This window comes from Bos mutus, chromosome 11 (assembly GCF_027580195.1).
Source record: "Bos mutus isolate GX-2022 chromosome 11, NWIPB_WYAK_1.1, whole genome shotgun sequence".
Classification (NCBI taxonomy): domain Eukaryota; kingdom Metazoa; phylum Chordata; class Mammalia; order Artiodactyla; family Bovidae; genus Bos; species Bos mutus.
The window spans coordinates 85,137,290-85,159,179 of NC_091627.1; the positions used below are offsets into that span (position 1 = coordinate 85,137,290).

Below are 21,890 nucleotides of genomic sequence, written 5' to 3' on the forward strand. Positions count from 1 at the left end.
ATCCTCTCTTGTTTGCACATACAATTTGCATATATTTGCATATACAAAGTTTCTTATACTATTTAGCCATGGTTAGTGCCTCAGTTATTTGGTTCCTTTTAAAATTCATGCATACACATACTTTTCTTCCTAGGTTTGTCTTCCTTCAGATCCTCACAGTTATTTGAACGTAAGAAAATAATCTAATAATCAAAGAATGTTAGAACTTAAAAGGAGCTTTACAGATCATCCAATTAATTCCTCTTCTCTTTGCCCAGATAGAAATTAATTAAATCACTTAATCCAAGATTACATAGTTAATTAATGGTAGGTATAGGTAGTTCTTGGGGCTTCCCTGGTGGCTCAGACGGTAAAGCATCTGCCTGCAATGTGGGAGACCCCGGTTCGATCCCTGGGTTGGGAAAATCTCCTGGAGAAGGAAATGGCACCCCACTCCAGTACTCTTGCCTGGAAAATTCCATGGACTGAGGAGCCTGTTAGGCTACAGTCCGTGGGGTTGTAAAGAGTCGTACACGACTGAGTGACTTCACTTTTACTTCACTTTCACTTTCATAGGTAGTTCTTAGTAAATTTATTTCTGATAATTCTTTTTTGAAGGAAAGTACAAATTTATTTCAGCTCATATATTTTTAGTGATTTTCAAATACAGATCTCCTTGGCAACATTTCTTCAGATAATAAAAAGCTTACTATTTTTGGAATGACTTAAAAATTGATTCTGTGCTAAATAGTATCTAATTATTTTACCGTGTACCAAAAAACCCATAAATTTAGCCTGGCAGATAATTTGGCTTTTAACAGTATGATTTATAGGTGTTTTTGTTTTCTCTTTTTCTCTCACCTTTATTAAGGTATAAGTGAGAAAAGTTGTATATACTTTTAAGGTATATAATGTGATATTTTGATATATATATTTACATTGTAAATGATTACCACAGTCAAGCTAATTAACATTTCCACCAGCTCACACAGTTATCCTCTTTTTGTGTTGTGAGAACACTTAAGATGTCTCTCAACAAATTTCAAGAATATGATACAGTATTATTGAGTATGGTCATCATGTTGTATATTAGATCTCCAGAACTTACACATTTTGCATTACTGAAGTTTTGTGTAAAGGGGACATTTCCCTTTATGGGTGTCTTTTCTCTTCTGTTTTTAAACAAAGGAAGCATATGAGGAAGAAGATAGATGTTTAAAAATATGTGCTAGTGAAATGTGGGACAGAATTTCATGAATAAACTTATGTAAAACAGAGTACAGTGGGCAGGTTAGTTATTTCCTGGAGACATGTTACACCTATTAGAAAATTCAAAGGCAGTGATAAGAAAAAGACATGTAATAGGAAAAGGATAAAGCTATCTGCCCTCCCTCCCCAACTCCTCCCCACGTGCCCCCTTTAAAAATCTCCCTGGCCAAAGTCTGTGTAAGGGAAGAGACAGTCTTGCTTTCACCAGTCTAAGTTAATAGGCTAATAGATGTTCCTTTTAATATTTACAAAAATACTAAAGTCTCTTTTTTTCGTTTAAAATGAAAGTCACTCAGTCGTGTCTGACTCCTTGGGCTTTTTGACCCAATGGACTTTACAGTCCATGGAATTCTCCAGGCCAGAACACTGGAGTGGATAATCTTTCCCTTCTCCAGGGGATCTTTCCAACCCAGGGATCGAACCTAGGTCTTCCTCATTGCAGGCAGATTCTTTACCAGTTGAGCCATTGTTTAGCCCTTCACTTTAATAGTTAAGCGATCTTTTTTTTTTTACTTTTTGCCCAAAATAGTTAATCTGTGTTGTTTCTTTCATAGGAGTTTGCTTAGCCAAATAGGTAGCTGTATATAAACATCTAGTTTTTTAGACACCAACTGTGAGATGTGTGGAAAGCACTGTTAAACACTAAAAATAGATGGTGAAAGCACTGCTGCCTGCCTGCCTGCCCTTGGTCTGCTCCTGCCTAGGCTTCTATATAGCCAGTGGCCTATTCCAACTATGCTGTAATGTTTCTAAAATCATTTTTATGCTTCACTGTAAAAACTCTTAATTCTATCTTCTTTGAACTGTGAAACAGTTCTGTCCTATGTCAATCTCAGTTTATGTGGAACTGAAATAATTTTTGTCTTAGAACCAAGTATTCCAGTTAAGTCTTTGGGCTTATTTTCATCTTTTAAATTTGCCCTAGATTAGGGAACCTATTACTAAAGTAGGAAATGTAAATCTGCCCCCAATTCAAAAGAGAGTTATTTCAGATAAAAATTTTTGAATGTGGCCTGCAGAATTCAGGTGCTTAAGAGCCACACACTGCCGGGTTGTTAGTTCATATAATCTAGGAAACATGCCTCATTCTAGCCCTTCGTAACTGAGCTGACTTTCCTGCTTGCCTAATCATAGTGTCTCTTTCTCCGGGAAGACTTTTTAGATGAACTCCACTCATCTACCAGTCCTCAAGTAATTTATCAAGAATCCTTAGGCATTCTCATGAGTCTGAGAGTTGTTACGAGATTTAAACAACTTTGTGTTTCTCCATAGGTATAGATACTAACGGACTTTCCAGGTGGAGCAGTGGTTTAAGAATCCACCTGCCAATGCAGAGACACAAGAGACATGGTTCAATCCCTGGGTCAGGAAGATCCCCTGGAGTAGGAAATGGCAGCCCACTCCAGTATTCTTCCCTAGGTAATTCCACAGACAGAGGAACCTAGCAGGCTGCCATCCAGGAGGGTCACAAAGAGTTGGACACGATTGAGTTTGCACGCACACACACACATAGATACTAGTACTGTACATCTGAGACCTGGGATCGATCCCTGGGTTGGGAAGATCCCCTGGAGAAGGGAAAGGCAACCCACTCCAGTATTCTGGCCTAGAGAATTCCATGGACTGTGGAGTCGCAGAGTCAGACATGACTGAGCGATTTAAGAGTGTCTATTGGAGGGTGAGTTTGAACATGATCATTTTGAAACAACGACAAAACCTTTTTGAAACTTTGTAAGTAGCATATTTGAGCAGCAGTTTAAAATAAAGATTTTAAAAACTGTGTTTTCTGTGATTCTAGGTAGTTCTTTAGAGGGACCTTCATGGAAACTGAGGGGATTGATGAACTAGAGGTAGGGGATACCACACTCTGTTTAACCAGGGCAGCTTTACTCTTACTTGTGTTATGCATTGTTGTTCAGTGTAGATTTCTCTTGGAAGCTTGCCTCTCCCTTCTAAAAGTTGTGAAAGTCGTAGGACTAACAGGTTTATGATTTGGGGTTTTGGAGGGTAAACAGGATGATGTGTGTGGCTGACTGAATTATTATTATTATAGAAGATCTGTAAACAGATCTTCTCTAGTTAGCCTGGTAAGAAGTCCTCAGAAGTTATTAATGATGATTGGGGAATGCTACTCCAGGACATCTTTGACAAATAAGTCAGTAGTTCTCAAGTTTTTGATCTGATAACTCCTCTACACTCTTAAACAATTATTGAGGGTCTCAAAGAGCACCTTGTATATGAGTTATGCCCATGAATTTATATTTAAAAAATAAAACACTTAAATTTATTTTAAAATAGTTAACTCCTTACGTATTAACAATAAATTTTTTTTATAAAATGTATTTCCCCAAACAAAAAATTTAGTGTCATTTTTTACATTTTTGCAAATCTCTTTTTCGACTTCATAAAAGAAACAACAGTTTCTGGTAGTCCAGTGATTGAGACTATACTTCCACTGCATGGCACACAGATTCAATCCCTGGCTAGGGGACTGAGATCCTGCATGTTGCATGGCAAGGCCAAAACATAAAAAATTAGAAAAAGAAGGAACAGATTCTCTTCATTCAGTTGGTTGTGATATGCTGTTTTAGTTGAACTGTATAAAGAAAATACAGCCTCATGGCTGTAAATAGTTGGGAAGGGAAAAGGTTTTTCAGATATTATGAACATTTTTCTTTGACATCAGACCCCACAAGTTTCTTATTTGCAATGTGGAGTCTAAAACCGTGGCAATGAACTTTCTTTTTCCTGAACTTAAAGTTGCAATGTACCCTTGTAGAAACCTAACTGCTGCTCCATCACCCTCAAGTCGTTAAGTGATCTGGCCACTCCTATCTCTGATCTCATCTCCAGACCCTCTGCTGGCTCTGCTTGCTATTTGTTTCTCTGAACAGTCTCCTTCATTGGGCTTTAGTGCTTGCTGTTACCTCCAACTTCACAGCAAATAAATTCAGTCGAGATCAGTCACTCTGTCCTGTTGGCTCTTTGAGACCTCATGGACTTCAGCAGGCTAGGTTTCCCTCCATCACTAACTCCTGGAGCTTCCACAAACTCATGTCCATTGAGTTGGTGATGCCATCCAACCATCTCATCCTCTATCATTCCCTTCTCCTGCCTCCAATCTTTGCCAGCATCAGCGATTTTTCCAATGACTCGGTTCTTTGCATCAGGTGGCCAAAGTATTGGAACTTCAGCTTCAGCATCAGTCCTTTCAATGAATATTCAGGGTTGATTTCCTTTAGGATTGACTGGTTTGATCTCTTTGCAGTCCAAGGGACTCTCAAGAGTCTTCTCCAACACCACAGTTCAAAAGCATCGATTCTTCGGCACTCAGCTTTCTTTATGGTCCAACTCTCAACATCCATACGTGACTACTGGAAAAAACCATAGCTTTGACTAGATGGACCTTTGTCGGCAAAGTAATGTCTCTGCTTTTTAATATGCTGTCGAGGTTTGTCATAGCTTTTCTTCCAAGGAGCAAGCGTCTTTTAATTTCATGGCTGTAGTCACCATTTGCAGTGATTTTGGAGCCTAAGAAAAGTCTGCACTGTTTCCATTGTTTTCCCATCAGTTTACCACGAAGTGATGGAACTGGATGCCATGGTCTTAGTTTTTTGAATGTTGAGGTTTAAGCCAGCCTTTTCACTCTCCTCTTTGACTTTCATCAAGAGATTCTTTAGTTTTTCTTCGCTTTCAGCCATAAGGGTGGTGTCATCTGCATATCTGAGGTTATTGATATTTCTCTCAGCAGTCTTCATTCTGGCTTGTGCTTTATGCAGCCCAGCATTTTGCATGATATACTCTGGATAAAAGTTAAATAAGCAGGGTGAGAATATACAGCCTTGACGTGTACTCCTTTCCTAATCTGGAACCAATCAGTTGTTCCATGTCCGATTCTAACTGTTGCTTCTTAACCTGCATACAGATTTCTCAGGAAGCAAGTAAGGTGGTCTGATATTCTCATCTCTTGAAGAATTTTCCACAGATTGTTGTGATCCACACAAAAGTTCTAGTGTAGTCAATGAAGCAGAAGTAGGTGTTTTTCTGGAATTCTCTTGCATTTTCTGTGATCCAGTGGATATTGGCAATTTGATCTCTGGTTCCTCTGCCTTTTCTAAATCCAGATTGAACATCTGGAAGTTCTCGGTTCAGGTGCTGTGGAAACCTAACTTGGAAAATTTTGAGCATTACTTTGCTAGTGTGTGAGATGACTGTAGTTGTGCAGTAATTTGAGCATTCTTTGGCATTGCCTTTCTTTGGGATTGGAATGAAAACTGACCTTTTCCAGTCCTGTGGCCACTGCTGAGTTTTCCAAATTTGCTGGCATGTTGAGTGCAGCACTTTGACAGCATCATCTTTCAGGATTTGAAATACCTTAGCAGGAATTCCATCACCACCTAGCTTTGTAGTGATGCTTCCTAAGGCCCACTTTGCATTCCAGGATGTCTGGCTCTAGGTGAGTGATCACACCATCATGGTTATCTGGGTCATTAAGACCTTTCTTGTATAGTTCTTCTGTGTATTCTTGTCATCTCTTAATATCTTCTGCTTCTGTTAGGTCCATACCATTTCTGTCCTTTATTGTGCCTATCTTTGCATGAAATGTTCCCTTGGTATCTCTAATTTTCTTGAAGAGATCTCTAGTCTTTCCCATTCTATTGTTTTCCTTTATTTCTTTGTACTGATCAGAGGAAGCCTTTTTTAATCTCTCCTTGCTATTCTTTGGCACTCTGCACTCAATGGGTATATCTTTTCTTTCCTCCTTTGCCTTTCACTTCTCTTCTTTTCTCAGCTATTTGTAAGGCCTCCTCAGACAGCCATTTTGCCTTTTTACATTTCTTTTTCTTGGAAATGGTCTTGATCACTGCCTCCTGTACAATGTCTCTAACCTCCGTCCATCGTTCTTGAGACACTTTTGTCGATCAAATCTAATCACTTGGATCTATTTGTCACTTCCACTGTATAATCGTAAGGGATTTGATTTAGGTCATACCTGAATGGTCTAGTGCTTTTCCAAACTTTCTTCAATTTAAGTCTGATTTTTGCAATTAGAAGTTCAAGATCTGAACTACAGTCAGCTCCCGGTCTTGTTTTTGCTGACTGTATAGAGCTTCTCCATCTTCGGCTCCAAAGCATATAAGCAGTCTGATTTCTGTATTGACCATCTGGGGATGGTCATGTGTAGAGTCATTTCTTGTGTTGTTGGTCGAGGGTGTTTTGCGTTCTCCTGGCAAAACTCTCTTAGCCTTTGATCTGCTTCATTTTGTACTCCAAGACCAAACTTGCCTTTTGCTCCAGGTATCTCTTGACTTCCTACTTTTGCATTCCAGTCCCCTGTGATGAAAAGGACATCTTTTTTTTTTTTGGTGTTAGTTCTAGAAGATCTTCTAGGTCTTCACTGAACCATTCAACTTCAGCTTAGTCAGCATTACTGGTTGGGACATAGGCTTAGATTACTCTGATATTGAACAGTAGAGATCATTCTGTCGTTTTTCAGATTGCACCCAAATAATGCATTTCAGATTCTTGTTGACTTTGAAGTCTACTCCATTTCTTATAAGGGATTCTTGCCCACAGTAGTAGATGTAATGGTCATCTGAATTAAATTCGCCCCTTCGGGTCTATTTTAGTTCACTGATTCCTAAAATGTCAATGCTCACTCTTGCCATCTCCTGTTTGCCCACTTCCAATTTACCTTGATTCCTGGACCTAACATTCCAGGTTCCTATGCAGCATTGTTCTTTACAGCATCAGACTTTACTTCCATCACCAGTCACATCCACAGTTGGGCATTCTTTTTGCTTTCACTCAGCCTCTTCTTTCTGGAGCTGTTTCTCCACTCTTCTCCAAATAAATTAGATATTGTGTTCAGTCGCTCAGTTGTGTCCAACACTTTGTGATCCCATGAATTGCAGCATGCCAGGCCTCCCTGTCCATCACTAACTCCTGGAGTTTACCCAAACTCACATCCATTGAGTCAGTGATGCCATCCAGCCATCTCATCCTCTGTCGTCCCCTTCTCCTCCTGCCCCCAATCCCTCCCAGCATCAGAGTCTTTTCCAGTGAGTCAACTCTTCGCATGAGGTGGCCAAAGTATTGGAGTTTGAGCTTCAGCATCACTCCTTCCAATGAACACCCAGGACTGATCTCCTTTAGGATGGACTGGTTGGATCTCCTTGCAGTCAGTCCAAGGGACTCTCAAGAGTCTTCTCCAACACTACAGTTCAAAAGCATCAATTCTTCGGTGCTCAGCTTTCTTCACAGTCCAACTCTCACATCCATACATGACCACTGAAAAAACCATAGCCTTGACTACACGGACCTTTGTTGGCAAAGTTATATCTCTGCTTTTCAATATACTATCTAGGTTGGTCATAACTTTCCTTCCAAGGAGTAAGCGTCTTTTAATTTCATGGCTACAGTCACCATCTGCAGTGATTTTGGAGCTCAAAAAAATAAAGTCAGCCACTGTTTCCACTGTTGCCCCATCTATTTGCCATGAAGTGATGGGACTGGATGCCATGATCTTCGTTTTCTGAATGTTGAGCTTTAAGCCAACTTTTTCACTCTCCTCTTTCACTTTCATCAAAAGGCTCTTTAGTTCCTCTTCACTTTCTGCCATAAGGGTGGTGTCATCTGCATATCTGAGGTTATTGATATTTCTCCCGGCAATCTTGATTCCAGCTTGTGTGTCTTCCAGCCCAGCGTTTCTCATGAGGTACTCTGCATATAAGTTAAATAAGCAGGGTGACAATATACAGCCTTGACATACTCCTTTTCCTATTTGGAACCAGTCTGTTGTTCCATGTCCAGTTCTAACTGTTGCTTCCTGACCCGCATACAGGTTTCTCAAGAGGCAGGTCAAGTGGTCTGGTATTCCCATTTCTTTGAGAATTTTCCACAGTTTATTGTGATCCACACAGTCAAAGTCTTCGGCATATTGAATTAGGCCCACCCTAATAAAGACCCTGCTTTCAAGTATAGTCACATTCTGAAGTAGTAGGAATTAGGACTCCTGGTATGAATTTTTAGGGGACACAATTAAGTCCATAACAGTAATATTGCATACTTTATTCAAGTATTCTCTTACTGATGGATGTTTGCTTTCCAGTTTTTACCACTATGAACAGTGCTGAAGTAAAATCATTTTATGTATATTCTTTTATTTGGTTAAGATAAATCCCAGGGGTGTGTTTTCTGGGCCATAGAATTTATTTTTAATTTTGATAGTGGTTGCTGGATTACTTTTCAAAAAGCTGTTATCAGCATTTCTGCCAGCAAGGTAACAGAATAATCTTTTCTGAACATTCCTGTCAACAATAGGTGTTATTGATCATTTAATTTTTGCTAATAAAATATTCTCTAATTCACATTTCTCTTGATTCTGTCGAATTTGAGGAACATTTCGTATATTTGTATAGGGAAAATTTTAAATGCAAAACTTCAGTAAGATTGTAAAAGTTATTTTAAGAAGAAAAACTTAAACTACCATCTGAGTATGTTGCCAGTTCCCACTTAATAATGAATTGAGTTTCAAAAGTTGATTTGTGAATGCTCGTGATTTGAAAGGCACTCTCATGGAAAGGCAGTGATAGGAACAGTGATTGTCAACCTACGCTATAAGGCATGCAGTATAGATAGGATACGGTCCTACTTTATTGGAGGAAAGATATTAATGGTATTTCTGCATTAGCCACCACTTATGTGCTTATGGGAGGTATTGATTAGTTGTATGTAGGTAGACTATTTCGTGTACATTGAATAATAATACATATTCAATTCATAGGAAAGCTTAGATATACTTAAAGACTGTTGCATATACTTTAGTTACAGTGACTACAGTACAAATATATATTTTTGTATTTATTTATTTATACAGAAAATGTTACACTGCCAGATTTTATGACAGCCTTCAGAAGCTGTTTACAACTGATACTCACTAAAGGTGTGTGTGTGAGAGCAGTTACAATATGCATCACATATTTATCTATGTGTTGGGGTGGCATTAAAAGAATAAAGAAAAAAATTCTTTTGTTTATTTATGTGTACTTGATGTCTCATTTCAGTAGACGGAGGTTCAAAATAAGATCCTATTTTTAAAAAGTAAAAGCAAATGGCTGGATCCCTCTTATTAAAATATAAGCTTAGTGAGAGCAATTTTGTGTATCTTGTTCACTGTTCAATCTCTGACATTTAAAATAGCACCTTATACACAGTAGACTTTCAGTAAAAATTTTCTGGATGAGTCCCAGTTTAGGGGGAGAAAGAAGTTTTTTCTTCATTCTTTTAATGCCCCCTCCACACACTGATAAATATGTGATGCATGTTGTAAGTACTCTCTCACACACACCTTTAGTGTATATCAGTTGTAGATAGCTTCTGAAGGCTATCATAAAATTTGGCAATATGACATTTTCTATATAGTCTTGGATCATTTGAGTACCATTTAGATTCATTTGAGTACCATTTAGATGGAATGGAACACTTTAGCTATAACTGCTATCTTATGGAAGAGAAGTTTTGTTTTGTTTTATACTATCTGTATAGGAAGTGCTACTTCTGCCTGCTCATTAAAGAAATCTCTTTAACAGCCATCTTCTTTGAAATAATAAAAAACAAAGTCTGTATTTCAGGAATTGGTTCTCTGCTTATCTTTAAACATTTATCATTGCCCTTGTTTTCCAGTCAGAGGTTTTTGAAGTATTATTTTGTTTTTAAGGAATTAAAATAATTTATTAGTCTCTTGTGTAAATGAACTTTATGATCCTAATTTGACAGATTTAAGATGTGATAAAGGTTAATCTCTAGAAATTTAGATGAACAGTTCACATCATGCATTATTTTCTATTTAAGCCTAATCCTTTGTTCGATTTATTTACCTGATACGTTTTATTTGACTCTTAGTAACCATCAATGGGAAGATCCCCTGGAGAAGGGAAAGGCTACCCACTACAGTATTCTGGCCTGGAGAATTTCATGAACTGTATAGTCCATGGGGTCGCAAAGAGTTGGACATGACTGAGCGACTTTCAGTTCAATTCAGTTCAACCATCAGTGAATAAAACCGTTTGAATTTTAATTTCTAAGATTTCATGTATCACGCTGCTGCTAAGTTGCTTCAGTCGTGTCCAACTCTGTGCGACCCCATAGACGGCAGCCCACCAGGCTCCCCTGTCCCTGGGATTCTCCAGGCAAGAACACTGGAGTGGGTTGCCATTTCCTTCTCCAATGCGTGAAAGTGAAAAGTGAAAGTGAAGTCGCTCAGTCATGTCTGACTCTTAGGGACCCCATGGACTGCAGCCTACCAGGCTCCTCCGCCCAGGGGGTTTTCCAGGCAAGAGGACTGGGGTGGGGTGCCATTGCCTTCTCCATCATGTATCATACAACATGTCAACCTTAATATTTTAACTATATGTGACTGAATTACAAGCACTATCATGGTCTGGGGTGTTTTTTTTTAAAACATTAGCATTTCAACACAGTAATTAAATACAGTTGAATTGATTCTACATAATAAATGTTGATTTTAGTTCTGACTGCCTTTATGTTGAATGATTTCTGCTTTAAAAGTTCATGCTCCTGAAATCAACCAGACTCTGTAGCCTTCACTACCACTCGTTTTCACTCTTAATTCGGAGGAAAAGATATTTTATTACTTTCACCCCTATAACACAGAGGCTTTGAGTGTTCCCTGAATGTCAGAGGTTTAGTGTGAAAAACAAAGAGAAAATGATTCTGTAAGTAGATAAACAAGGCCTTGCCTAATGGGAGCGTCAGTAGAGGAAATTTACAAGGGAACAAGTAATTATAATTCAATAAGACAAACCCAGTAACAAAAATGTGATACCTAGTACAAGGATTAGCATAGAGCGGAGTATAAGGCCCATAGATCAGGGGAAATTTTTGATTAATCTCTATATATCCAGCCTGGTATTTAATAGGTTCAATAAATCAGTTAAATGAATGAGATTAATACTGCCTTAGAAAGAGACAAGAAGGAAACAAGTCTTCCCAAATGAGATGAGATCTGGGTTTTGAAAATCAAATAGGTAGACAAAAGGGCAAGAGAATGAATGATAGCCACGGAGAACAGTGTGAAAACTGCATGCCATGTTTTACAAACTGCAGATAGTATGAATTCCTTCAGCGTAAAGTGTAAACTGAAGAGCAGCTAAAGATGGAGCTGTATTAATGAAGAATTATATAATTTCCAAGGGTCTTCTTGAAAAACAACATTTTTTAAAATGTAATCTGATCAATTTACATTTTCTTGAATACTTTCTAAAATGTGTTTTGAGGTACCTAAATCACTTTTTCAAAGCGCTTGGGTATTTTTTAAAGTTAATTAGAATTATTGTTAATTAAATATTTTTAATCTTAATATTTCTTACCTCTAGCAATTTAGCTTTATGTCAGATTTTTAGTATATTTATAATATTACATAATACATGGGATCTTTTGTGTAAACGAAGATCATTTTACCCATTTTGAATGGGTAAGATGATTTTACTTGTTCAGATGATAAGATTCATAGTGCTGCATTTACATTTATGGTATGCTGGTGTTACTTAAAAGTATGACCACATACTCAAAGCCAAGTTTTATACAGAGGCCCGCTATATAAATAGATACATTTCATGGACATTCTATTCCTTATGCTGATGGAGCTACTAGACACTCCCCATATGCCTCCAAGGTTTGACAGTCTATGGTTTAGTGGAAAGAGCTTTGCCCTAAATACCAGGAGGCCCAGTTCAGCATTGCTCGTTAGCTATGAGGTTGTGGGTGTCTCCTTTTTCACTTCAGTTCAGTTGCTCAGTCATGTCCGACTCTTTGCGACCCCATGAATCACAGCACGCCAGGCCTCCCTGTCCATCACCAGCTCCCGGAGTTCACTCAAACTCGTCCATCGAGTCAGTGATGGCATCCAGCCATCTCTTCCTCTGTCGTCCCCTTCTCCTCCTGCCCCCAATCCCTCCCAGCATCAGAGTCTTTTCCAATGAGTCAACTCTTCGCATCAGGTGGCCAGAGTATTGGAGTTTCAGCTTTAGCATCAGTCCTTCCAATGAACACCCAGGACTATTTCCTTTAGAATGGACTGGTTGGATCCCCTTGCAGTCCAAGGGACTCAAGAGTCTTCTCCAACACCACAGTTCAAAAGTATCAATTTTTTGGCACTCAGCTTTCTTCACAGTCCAACTCTCACATCCATACATGACCACTGGAAAAACCATAGCCTTGACTAGACGGACCTTTGTTGGCAAAGTAATGTCTCTGCTTTTTAATATGCTGTCCAGGGTAGTTATAACTTTCCTTCCAAGGAGTAAGCATCTTTTCATTTCATGGCTGCAGTCACCATCTGCAGTGATTTGGAGCCCAGAAAAATAAAGTCTGACACTGTTTCCACTGTTTCCCCGTCTGTTTCCCATGAACTGATGGGACTGGATGCCATGATCTTCGTTTTCTGAATGTTGAGCTTTAAGCCAACTTTTTCACTCTTGTCTTTCACTTTCATCAAGAGGCTTTTTAGTTCTTCACTTTCTGCCATAAGGGTGGTGTCATATGCATATCTGAGGTTATTGATATTTCTCCTGGCAATCTTGATTCCAGTTTGTGCTTCTTCCAGCCCAGCGTTTCTCATGATGTACTCTGCATATAAGTTAAATAAACAGGGTGATGATATACAGCCTTTACGTACTCCTTTTCCTATTTGGAACCAGTCTGTTGTTCCATGTCCAGTTCTAACTGTTGCTTCCTGACCTGCATACAGGTTTCTCAAGAGGCAGGTCAGGTGGTCTGGTATTCCCATTTCTTTCAGAATTTTCCACAGTTTATAGAAGGACTGTGTGAAATAACATCTATCAGTTCAGTTCAGTCGCTCAGTCGCATCCAACTCTTTGCGACCCCATGAATTGCAGCACACCAGGCCTCCCTGTCCATCACCAACTCCTGGAGTTCACCCAAACTCACGTCCATCGAGTCGGTGATGCCATCCAGCCATCTCATCCTTTGTCGTCCCCTTTTCCTCCTTCCTCCAGTCCCTCCCAGCATCAGAGTCTTTTCCAATGAGTCAACTCTTCTCATGAGGTGGCCAAAGTACTGGAGTTTCAGCTTTAGCATCATTCCTTCCAAAGAACACCCAGGACTGATCTTCTCTGGTTTTATAAATGTGTAGCTGTATTTTACGTGATGCTGGATCCTTAAATAGGAATGTAAACCCAGTTATAGCAACTTTTCCAGGACTATCTTAGTGAAACTGGGGCCTGTCTATGTTGTTTTTCATTTGTGAGATATAGGTCTATGTGTAAGATAGTTCTTCTTATTCAACTTTTATAATAAGTTCCTCTCTCCATCCCCCATGTCATAGTTGAGATTTTGGTAGGATAGGCGCAGATATCTAGCCCAGAATTTGGTGTATGGGTCTCAAACTGAGGAGAAAAATCAGATTTGGAGTCATCAGTCCATGGGGCTGCGAAGAGTCAGACATGACTGAGCGACTAACACTTGAACTTTTCATGTAGGTGATAAACATATGGGAGTAAGTGAGATTAGTTAGGGGAAAGAACAGAAGGAGGGAGCAGACAGACAAGGATGGACTCCACATTTGAGGGGTGAAGGAAAATATGTAACTCTAAGAAACAAATGGAAAAAGAAACAGAAATAAAAAGAAGCAGTTGGGATTGTGTGTCACTGATAAGAGAGAGTTTAAAAAATGAAAAATCGAGCCCCCTTCTCCCCCCCACCACCAAAAAAAGCCTGTCATGTAGTGTTAGGGTGCACCTTTCAAGGAAGATAAGTCAACCTTGAAGGTAAAGGGTGTCTACAAAAACAGTTTAAACCAATGAGGGCATGCAGTTATATGTATAAAAGTAAAACTTTTGTCAAAAGTTTCATTCATGTTTTGTTTTAAAAGAAGGTTTTTAAAATCTTGCTTAGTGTTGAAGAGGAATCCATTTACAAAGTCTGTTACCTACACACAGAATGCTATGGCTGGTGAATAGAAAGCTGAGAAGCATCTGGGTTCTGGTCTGTACTCCATCCATTATTTTAACTGCTCAAGCACTCAGTCGTCTAATAGGGTGGGAGATCTGTAAGCAGATCAGTTATTGTCAGGTAGGTAATTGCTATACCAGAGATGACAAAAAGTTCTTGGGCAAATGATTTATGCCTTTGGGGGCTCCGTTTCTTTACCTGTAAAATAATAATAAATTATTATTTATAGTTGACGTAGCACCCTTCACACAGTTTTGCATTGCCGTAATGTTACTTGCTTCTAATTAAAAAGTATAAGTGCATATATGTGTTTGTATACATATCTGTATACTTCTAATATATGTTAAAAAATTCATTATATGGTACACTTGATAAAAAAAAATCTGTCTGTACACTGAGGCTGTCAGGCCCTCAGCTAATGAAGTGTGTACAGTAAGATAGACCATACTAAATGCTCTTGGTTAGTGAGTGCTGTCTACTTTAATCCAGTGAGAGTTCTACCATCCTTTGAAGAGTTGAGCGTTTTTGAAACATGTTTGTCTTGTGAATTTTATTTTGCTGCCATTTTAAAAAGTAGGGAGTGGTTTTGACCCATAATGAGTGACAAAGGGAAGCAAGGAAAGACTGTCTGGCCGGTTATGAAAATTTAAGCTTTATGAAGAGCGGTGGCTGCAATGCCTTCAAAGAAATGGTTGAGGAAAACGAAGGTAAAGAGTGCGGGGCATTTATGAATAGGTGACCACCAAGTTATCTTCCTGAAGCATGGACAGTCTCTCATTGTCAGAAGTGCCTATTTTGTGTCCTTTGATACAGGGTGACTTTGTATTCAAGGCATTTATTAGCTTGTATTATGTGCCCTGTACAGTGCTAGTTGCTGGAGTTACTTTGGTGAAAAAAAAAAGATACAGGCCTCTTGAATGTTACGATTTGGTAGGAAAGATAGAGTTAACAAGGGACACATCGGAGGTCAGTTTTGCCCAAGCACTGTATGGAGCCAGTGTTCTAACTACCACTGGTTCTGGACAAAAACCATGTAAACTGCATCGTTTATCTCTAGCTCAGCCTCTCCCTCCCTCTCAGTATTCCCACACTCTAGGATAGGCATAGTTTAAGGAAAAAATTTTGAAATTTTGTAATTAAGTATCTGAATCTCTAGAAACATGTCAATAAGCATGTATAGTGCATGTGACTAGGAAAAAGGTTAAGAATTCAGGCTAGGGAAATAACATTGAAATCTGTATTTGCAAGCCAGACTATGTTCTTGAATACAAACCCCACACTTGAAAAAATTACTTGCTTTGTTTATTTAATCAGATTAAACAAACCTTTAATTACTTTGTGTTTATAGGTTCAGGGGCAAGTTCATCCAACTCTTGAGTCTAGTGATGATGCTCTTCAGTATGTTGAAGAATTAATTTTGCAGCTATTAAATATGCTCTGCCAAGCTCAACCCCGAAGTGCTTCAGATGTAGAGGTATGATTAGTTTTGCCTTGTATCTAATATGTGTGTTTATTGTAATGTCAATATAGGGGGGAGGTGTTTGCTCTTCAGTTCCACACAGTGTCTAATGGTATGTTTAAAATGATGACTAGATTTCTTTTAACTTTGTATTGAGTGTCTGCTAGCTTGTATATGTTTTTGCATCAAACTATTCCATTATATGCTTTTAATCTAAAGTCAACTCTTATTGACCTCTAAATACTACTTCTTGATGCTAGAATGACAGATATATTTAAGAGTGGAATATATCCAAGTGTTTCTTTTTTTCTTGTTGTTATTTCTTAAAGTCAGCTATCATTTCAAAAGCATTTCAGCCAATCCTTCAATCTTCAGTGCTCTGTGTATTTTTAGATAGGAAGTGAACCCCTCCCCACCAATTGGAAGGGAGGGAAACATCAAAATTCTAGGAAGGAAGATGTCACAAATATGACATGGCTCCTGTCTTTTTATGGCTTGTAGAGTAGTGGAGATACAGGTAGATGTATGGGCAATAACATAATGTGATGTCCTGTGAGTAAAGGGTATGTGGGAAACCATAAAAAAAAAAGCAAACTAATAATGCAGACTTTGGGGCTTAAGTTTGGATTCTCAGAAGAGCCACCTAAATTGAGTTCTTAAGGAGTCAGGTTTGAGAAGAGAAAAAAAGAAGGTTTGAAGTACCAACTATAGAAAATGGGAGATAGAGCTGGAAATATAAAAGGAGTTTTCTGGCAATGATGTAAGGTCATTTGACTTTGAAGATCTTGAATGTATAGTGTACAAATCTTTGCATTTCTATGATATTTCTTTTGTGGTCCTTGTGTGGGCTCAAAAAAGACAGTTGAATGGTATTTCACCATGGCTATACAGTGACAGAACAGTAGGGCAAGAGGGTTGTGGAAATTAGTAATAGTGCTTTACAACCCTTTTCAGGACACAACACACTAGACTGTAATGATGACTGTGGTACACAGTGGGTGGGGAGGAGGTGTGTCTCTGTGTACCCCTGCTGTGTTCTCCTGAGGCAGTTAGCAATTGATATATAGTTATATCCAATAGGAAGCTCAGCTGAAAAGAGCATCAGAGAATCAAATTGGATAAGGGAAAAAATGAAATTTAATAACAGCTGATCTTTGAGCGCTTGCTCTAAACGCTTCTGTGTTTATATTTCATTTGAAGTTTTTAATAACCCCATGAAGATGGTACTGTTTTTCCTGTATTAGAGTATGAGGTCCAGAATATAAGTTCTTATTCACTACCAAACCCCCAGCACCCAGAACAATGTCTGGCGCTGAGAAGGCACTCAGGAAATATAGTTTGAATGAATTAATGTGGAAACTGAAGCATAGAGAGGTTAAATAAGTTGCCCATGGTTATAGCTAGTAAGCAGTGAAGCCAAGACTCTCATCCAGAAAGTCTAAACTACCAGGCATACATTCCAGTAAACTATTCTGTCAGTTAGGAGAGGGGCGGGTAGATTGGAAAAACATGGAGGGAACAGGGATTTCCCAATAAGACCAGAGAGTTGATAACACTAGAATACCTGATAGAAATAGAATAGATTGGGATCAGAGACAAAGTTGTTAGGATTAAGATTCTTAAGGTAACAGTTCCAAAAGCAGGATGTCAGAGATTAACTGACCATGGGTGAGTGGGTCTCTCTCTGGATTTTCTATCCGCATTCAGTGATCAGTATTTCTGTTTTTGTGGCAGTACCGTTATTGTTTGGATGACTATAACTATGTAGTATAGTCTGAAGTCAGGGAGACTGATTCCTCCAGATTTGCTTTTCTTTCTCAAGATTGCTTTGACTATTTGAGATCTTTTGTATTTCCATACAAATTAAAAAAAATTTTTTTGTTCTAGATCTGTGAAAAATTGCATTGGTAATTTGATAGGGATTGCATTGAATCCTGTAGATTGCCTTGGGTTGTATGATCTTTTGACAGTATTGATTCTTCCAATCCAAGAACACAGAATATCTTTCCATCTGTTTGTGTCCTCTTTAATTTCTCTCATCAGCGTCTTACAGTTTTCAAAATACAGGTCCTTTGCCTCCTTCAATAGGTTTATTCCTAGGTATTTTATTCTTTCTGATGCAGTGATAAAAATGGGATTGTTTCCTTAATTGTTATTTCTGATCTTTTGTCGTTAGTGTATAGAAATGCAACAGCTTTCTGTGTATTAATTTTGTACCCTGCAACTTTACCAAATTTATTGATGAACTGTAGCAGTTTTCTGGTAGCATCTTTAGGATTTTCTGTGTATAGTATGATGTCATTGCCAAACAATGACAATACTTTTTTCCCAGTTTGAATCCCTTTTATTTCTTTTTCCTTCATCGTAGAATTTTCTTTTTACCCTGTGAACTATATCCTTAAATTTTATTTTTTGGCTTTCCTTTTCCTTTCATTTTTTTTTTCAACTTTTTTTCTTTTCCTTCATTCCTAAAGAATCTTTGTAGTTTCTAATAAGTTTGTCACTCACATTTAGATTTCCAAAGTGATTTCTCATTATTTTCTACCTTTCTAGGCAGAAAAAAAAATTCTCCTACACATTCTAAGCCTTTATTAATAGCACTTTAAAAGTGCCTCCAGGTCTGAATATTTGCACTCAAGTGCATGTATAAGAATTTTCATACAGCCTAGAATGTTTGTATTGGAATTAATCTTCAAGATTATCTATCTAGGCACCTTTATTATGTAAAGGAAAAGACAGGTTCTGCTAATGAGACAGAGCTGAATTGTGAACCTAGCTCTTCATATTTTATTTTTCCCATGGCCACTAAATGTCAGTCAAAGTGGAGAGTCTCAATTTAAAGCAAAACTGTTAATCTTGAAAGTGGCAGAGTAATAGACTTTAATTCATGGGTCATTTATCGACCATTTCTCCTTGGGCTTCTTTACCTTAAATTATATAAGATAATTGTAAAAAGAAATTTTATTTTGCTCTGGAATTATAATTAAATTTTCCACGACAAGAGATAAAGTATTTCCTTCATTCTGGCCTTTTTCACAATCAAGGCATCTTTTTAACCCTATCAGTCTTTCCCATGACCTTTGGTAGTACTTCTCAAATAAACAGTCTAGTAGTATACTAATAAATAAGTTAAAAATGTTTTCCTCATCATTATTATTTTCCCTTTCTTGCCTTTTCTTTTATCGTTCCTGAGACTTTCCTTCCCCTTCTTTTCAAAACAGTAGATCAACTTGGAACTAGGTGGATAAAATTGAGATGAGAAGGGATTGCTGTTGTGTTTTCTTTCTCTTCTACCTCAACCCCTGCCTGCTGTTTGCCTCTGTAATTCTACCAATGGTTTGTTTGTTTTTTTCAAAGATGTATGTTAAGTGTATTTAGAATTGGTAGGTTGAGTTCAGCTTCTGTATTACTCTCGGTTATCACCTCTTATGCCCAACTAAATTTTTATAAATGAATAGGAAAAATCAGTGCATTGCCTATAGTAAAAGAAAGTTTTATTTTAAGAAACTTTGTTTCAGTTTACTACGTATGTGATTACAAGGGTGTGATCCAAAATGTATTAAAGAAAGAAAGTGAAGTCGCTCAGTCATGTCCGACTCTTTGCGACCCCATGGACAGTAGCTTGCACCAGGCTCCTCCGTCCATGGGATTTTCTAGGCAAGAGTACTGGAGTGGGTTGCCATTTCCTTTTCCAATGTATTAAGAATTTATTATTTCTTACTATGCATTGAAGTTTGCCCACCTCCATGCCTGCCAGTGAGCTATAGGGTTATACTATTATAAGGTTTGTAATCATGGTTATACCTATACCTATTCAGTTAACCATGGGTTAAACCCATCAATATGAAATTTTTAATTGAGAATTATGGTAAAGTTAGTCCAAAATCTCTTAATCGTAATTTTTGGATTAGCAAGTGTATAGTAGTGACTTGGAAAAAAGGAAAAGAATTCTTGTTTTGAACGTTCCTTTCCAACCTTTTCCCCATTCCTTTATTATTCCTTTTTCGCTTGCCAAACTCCCCCAGTATTTTGGGCCTTTGTATTGCCTTTATTATATAGGTTATAGTATCCTAGCAAATAGCTTTTCAACTAGACATTTGAAAAAGTTTGTTAACTCCATTTTTAACTACAGTAATTTTTTTTATTAGAATTAAAATGATCACTTCTAACATTTGACAGCTGACATTGCCTTAGATGAAGAGAAAATTTATTAAACTTGAGTAGGTTAAACTATTCTCAATTCATAAATTTGTTCATAACATGTCCTGGAGTTACTGTGTCCTTTTTCCTACAGAATATCACATAATGATCTTTTCAATAGCAATTGCTAGGACTTTCAATTTACATTTATTGTAATTTTACCTAATAATTTTTACATATTACTGGCTAAATATGGAACAATTCAAAATACGTGTTAAAATTATGTAGTAGTGACCTCTACTGGTTGTAATTATGGTATCCTGAAAGTGGATTTTAGAAACTTCAGAGGTTGAAAGTACCTTTTGTTTGAAATGAATTATATTAGTTTACTAAAGTCGGGAAATTCAGCTTTTACAGTAACATGAGTTCTTTACCTTTGAATGGGAATTCTAACCGAATGAGTGCTAGACATTAAAATGAAGTATCGTGATGAAAATTAATGACCTGTGGAAGATGCAGACTCTAATGATAAAACTACAATGTATTAAAGTTGGCTGTTACTAATGTAAACCTTGATTTCCATGCTTTACAAATAGTTTTGAAATCAAGTACCTTTTTGCATGATGGATAAAGAAAAACAATTCTTATAAGTTTCAAGTGCAAAATGGTATTTTAGATTATAATTGATGTTGAAAGAAAGGACAAATGAAAGTTGAATTTAGATATTTGCTTTTTGAACTTAGATCTTGTTCCTTGAAAATTTATGTAATAATGTTTTAAGTAGCTTCTGCTCATTCTTATTATCAGCTTTATCATGGTGAAGTAGAAATTCAGAATATGATGTCCCCCCATTAATAGAAGGAGCATTTAGACTCTTAATTGCCTAATTAAGAAACTAGTACTTTGGCAGTTATAGTTGTCTCTTAGTTTAGGTATGTTTGTAGTATAAATTATACCACATGTGAAACACCTGCTTTTGGTATTCTTTGATTTTTAAAAGTAAATTATAAGTGAAGAACACTATTTAATATATTTGTTGCTTAGTTTTTATTTTCCTATTTTCCAAGGAACGTGTTCAAAAAAGTTTCCCTCATCCAATTGATAAGTGGGCAATAGCTGATGCCCAATCGGCTATTGAAAAGAGGAAGCGAAGAAACCCTTTATCTCTCCCAGTAGAAAAAATCCATCCTTTGTTAAAGGTAAAGCTGAAATACTACCTTCTTGCCTCTTAAAAGCAAAATAAAACCCATGATTTTCAAGCACAAGAAATATATATTATGGATAATAGAGTCAACTGAAGAGTGACATTCTCTCTTTTTAGTTTTTCCAGGAGTTTATGTCATGGGGAGGGATGATATAATAGGAAAGTATATGTTCAGCAACATGATTTAAAGTAGTTTCATACCCACAGTAATCATCAAATTGAAAGGACTAAGAAAGTTATAATTGTGAATTTTGTTAATCTCAGATGTTACCAGAACCTCAAAGAGTTTGCAAAACTCCTTTTTCTATTGGCTAGACATACTTGTCCCTATAAATCCTTCAGATTTTAATCCTTCACATCATTAGAAGTGTAGGGACCTCTGTAAGATTGCCATAGGGCCATGTGTCATCTTTGAACAAAAATTCCATAAAGATCACCTATACTATCTAGTCTTGCTGTGCTTAGTCGCTCAGTCATGTCCAACTCTTTGCAACCCCATGGACTGTACTGTAGCCTGCCAGGCTCCTCTGTCCATAGGGATTCTCCCAGCAAGAATATTGGAGTGGGTCGCCATGCCCTCCTCCAGGGGATCTTCCCAACCCAGGGATCGAACTCAGGTCTCCCACATCGCAGGCAGATTCTTTACTGTCTGTGCCACCAGGGAAACCCAAAACTACTGGAGTGGGTAGCCAGTCCCTTCTCTGGGGCATCTTCCTGACCCAGGAATCAAACTGGGGTCTCCTGCATTACAGGCAGATTTTTAACCTGCTGAGCTACCAGGGAAGCCCTACTCTGTAGTCTTACTTGTCATTTTTATTAGTCTAGTCAGTCAGTTGAATCTCTCCA

The 21,890-nt window shown here is 37.8% G+C and overlaps 1 protein-coding gene across 2 annotated transcripts in view; it reads left to right on the forward strand.

Moving 5' to 3' along the window:
• SOS1 (SOS Ras/Rac guanine nucleotide exchange factor 1) overlaps positions 1-21,890 on the forward strand; it is a 131,551-nt gene that overhangs the window by 37,387 nt on the left and 72,274 nt on the right. For both annotated transcript variants that reach the window (XM_070379701.1, XM_070379702.1), the window contains exons 2-3: positions 15,590-15,715; positions 20,908-21,039. In XM_070379701.1, the coding sequence (XP_070235802.1) occupies positions 15,590-15,715; positions 20,908-21,039 (258 nt within the window). The remainder of the gene's footprint in view (positions 1-15,589; positions 15,716-20,907; positions 21,040-21,890) is intronic.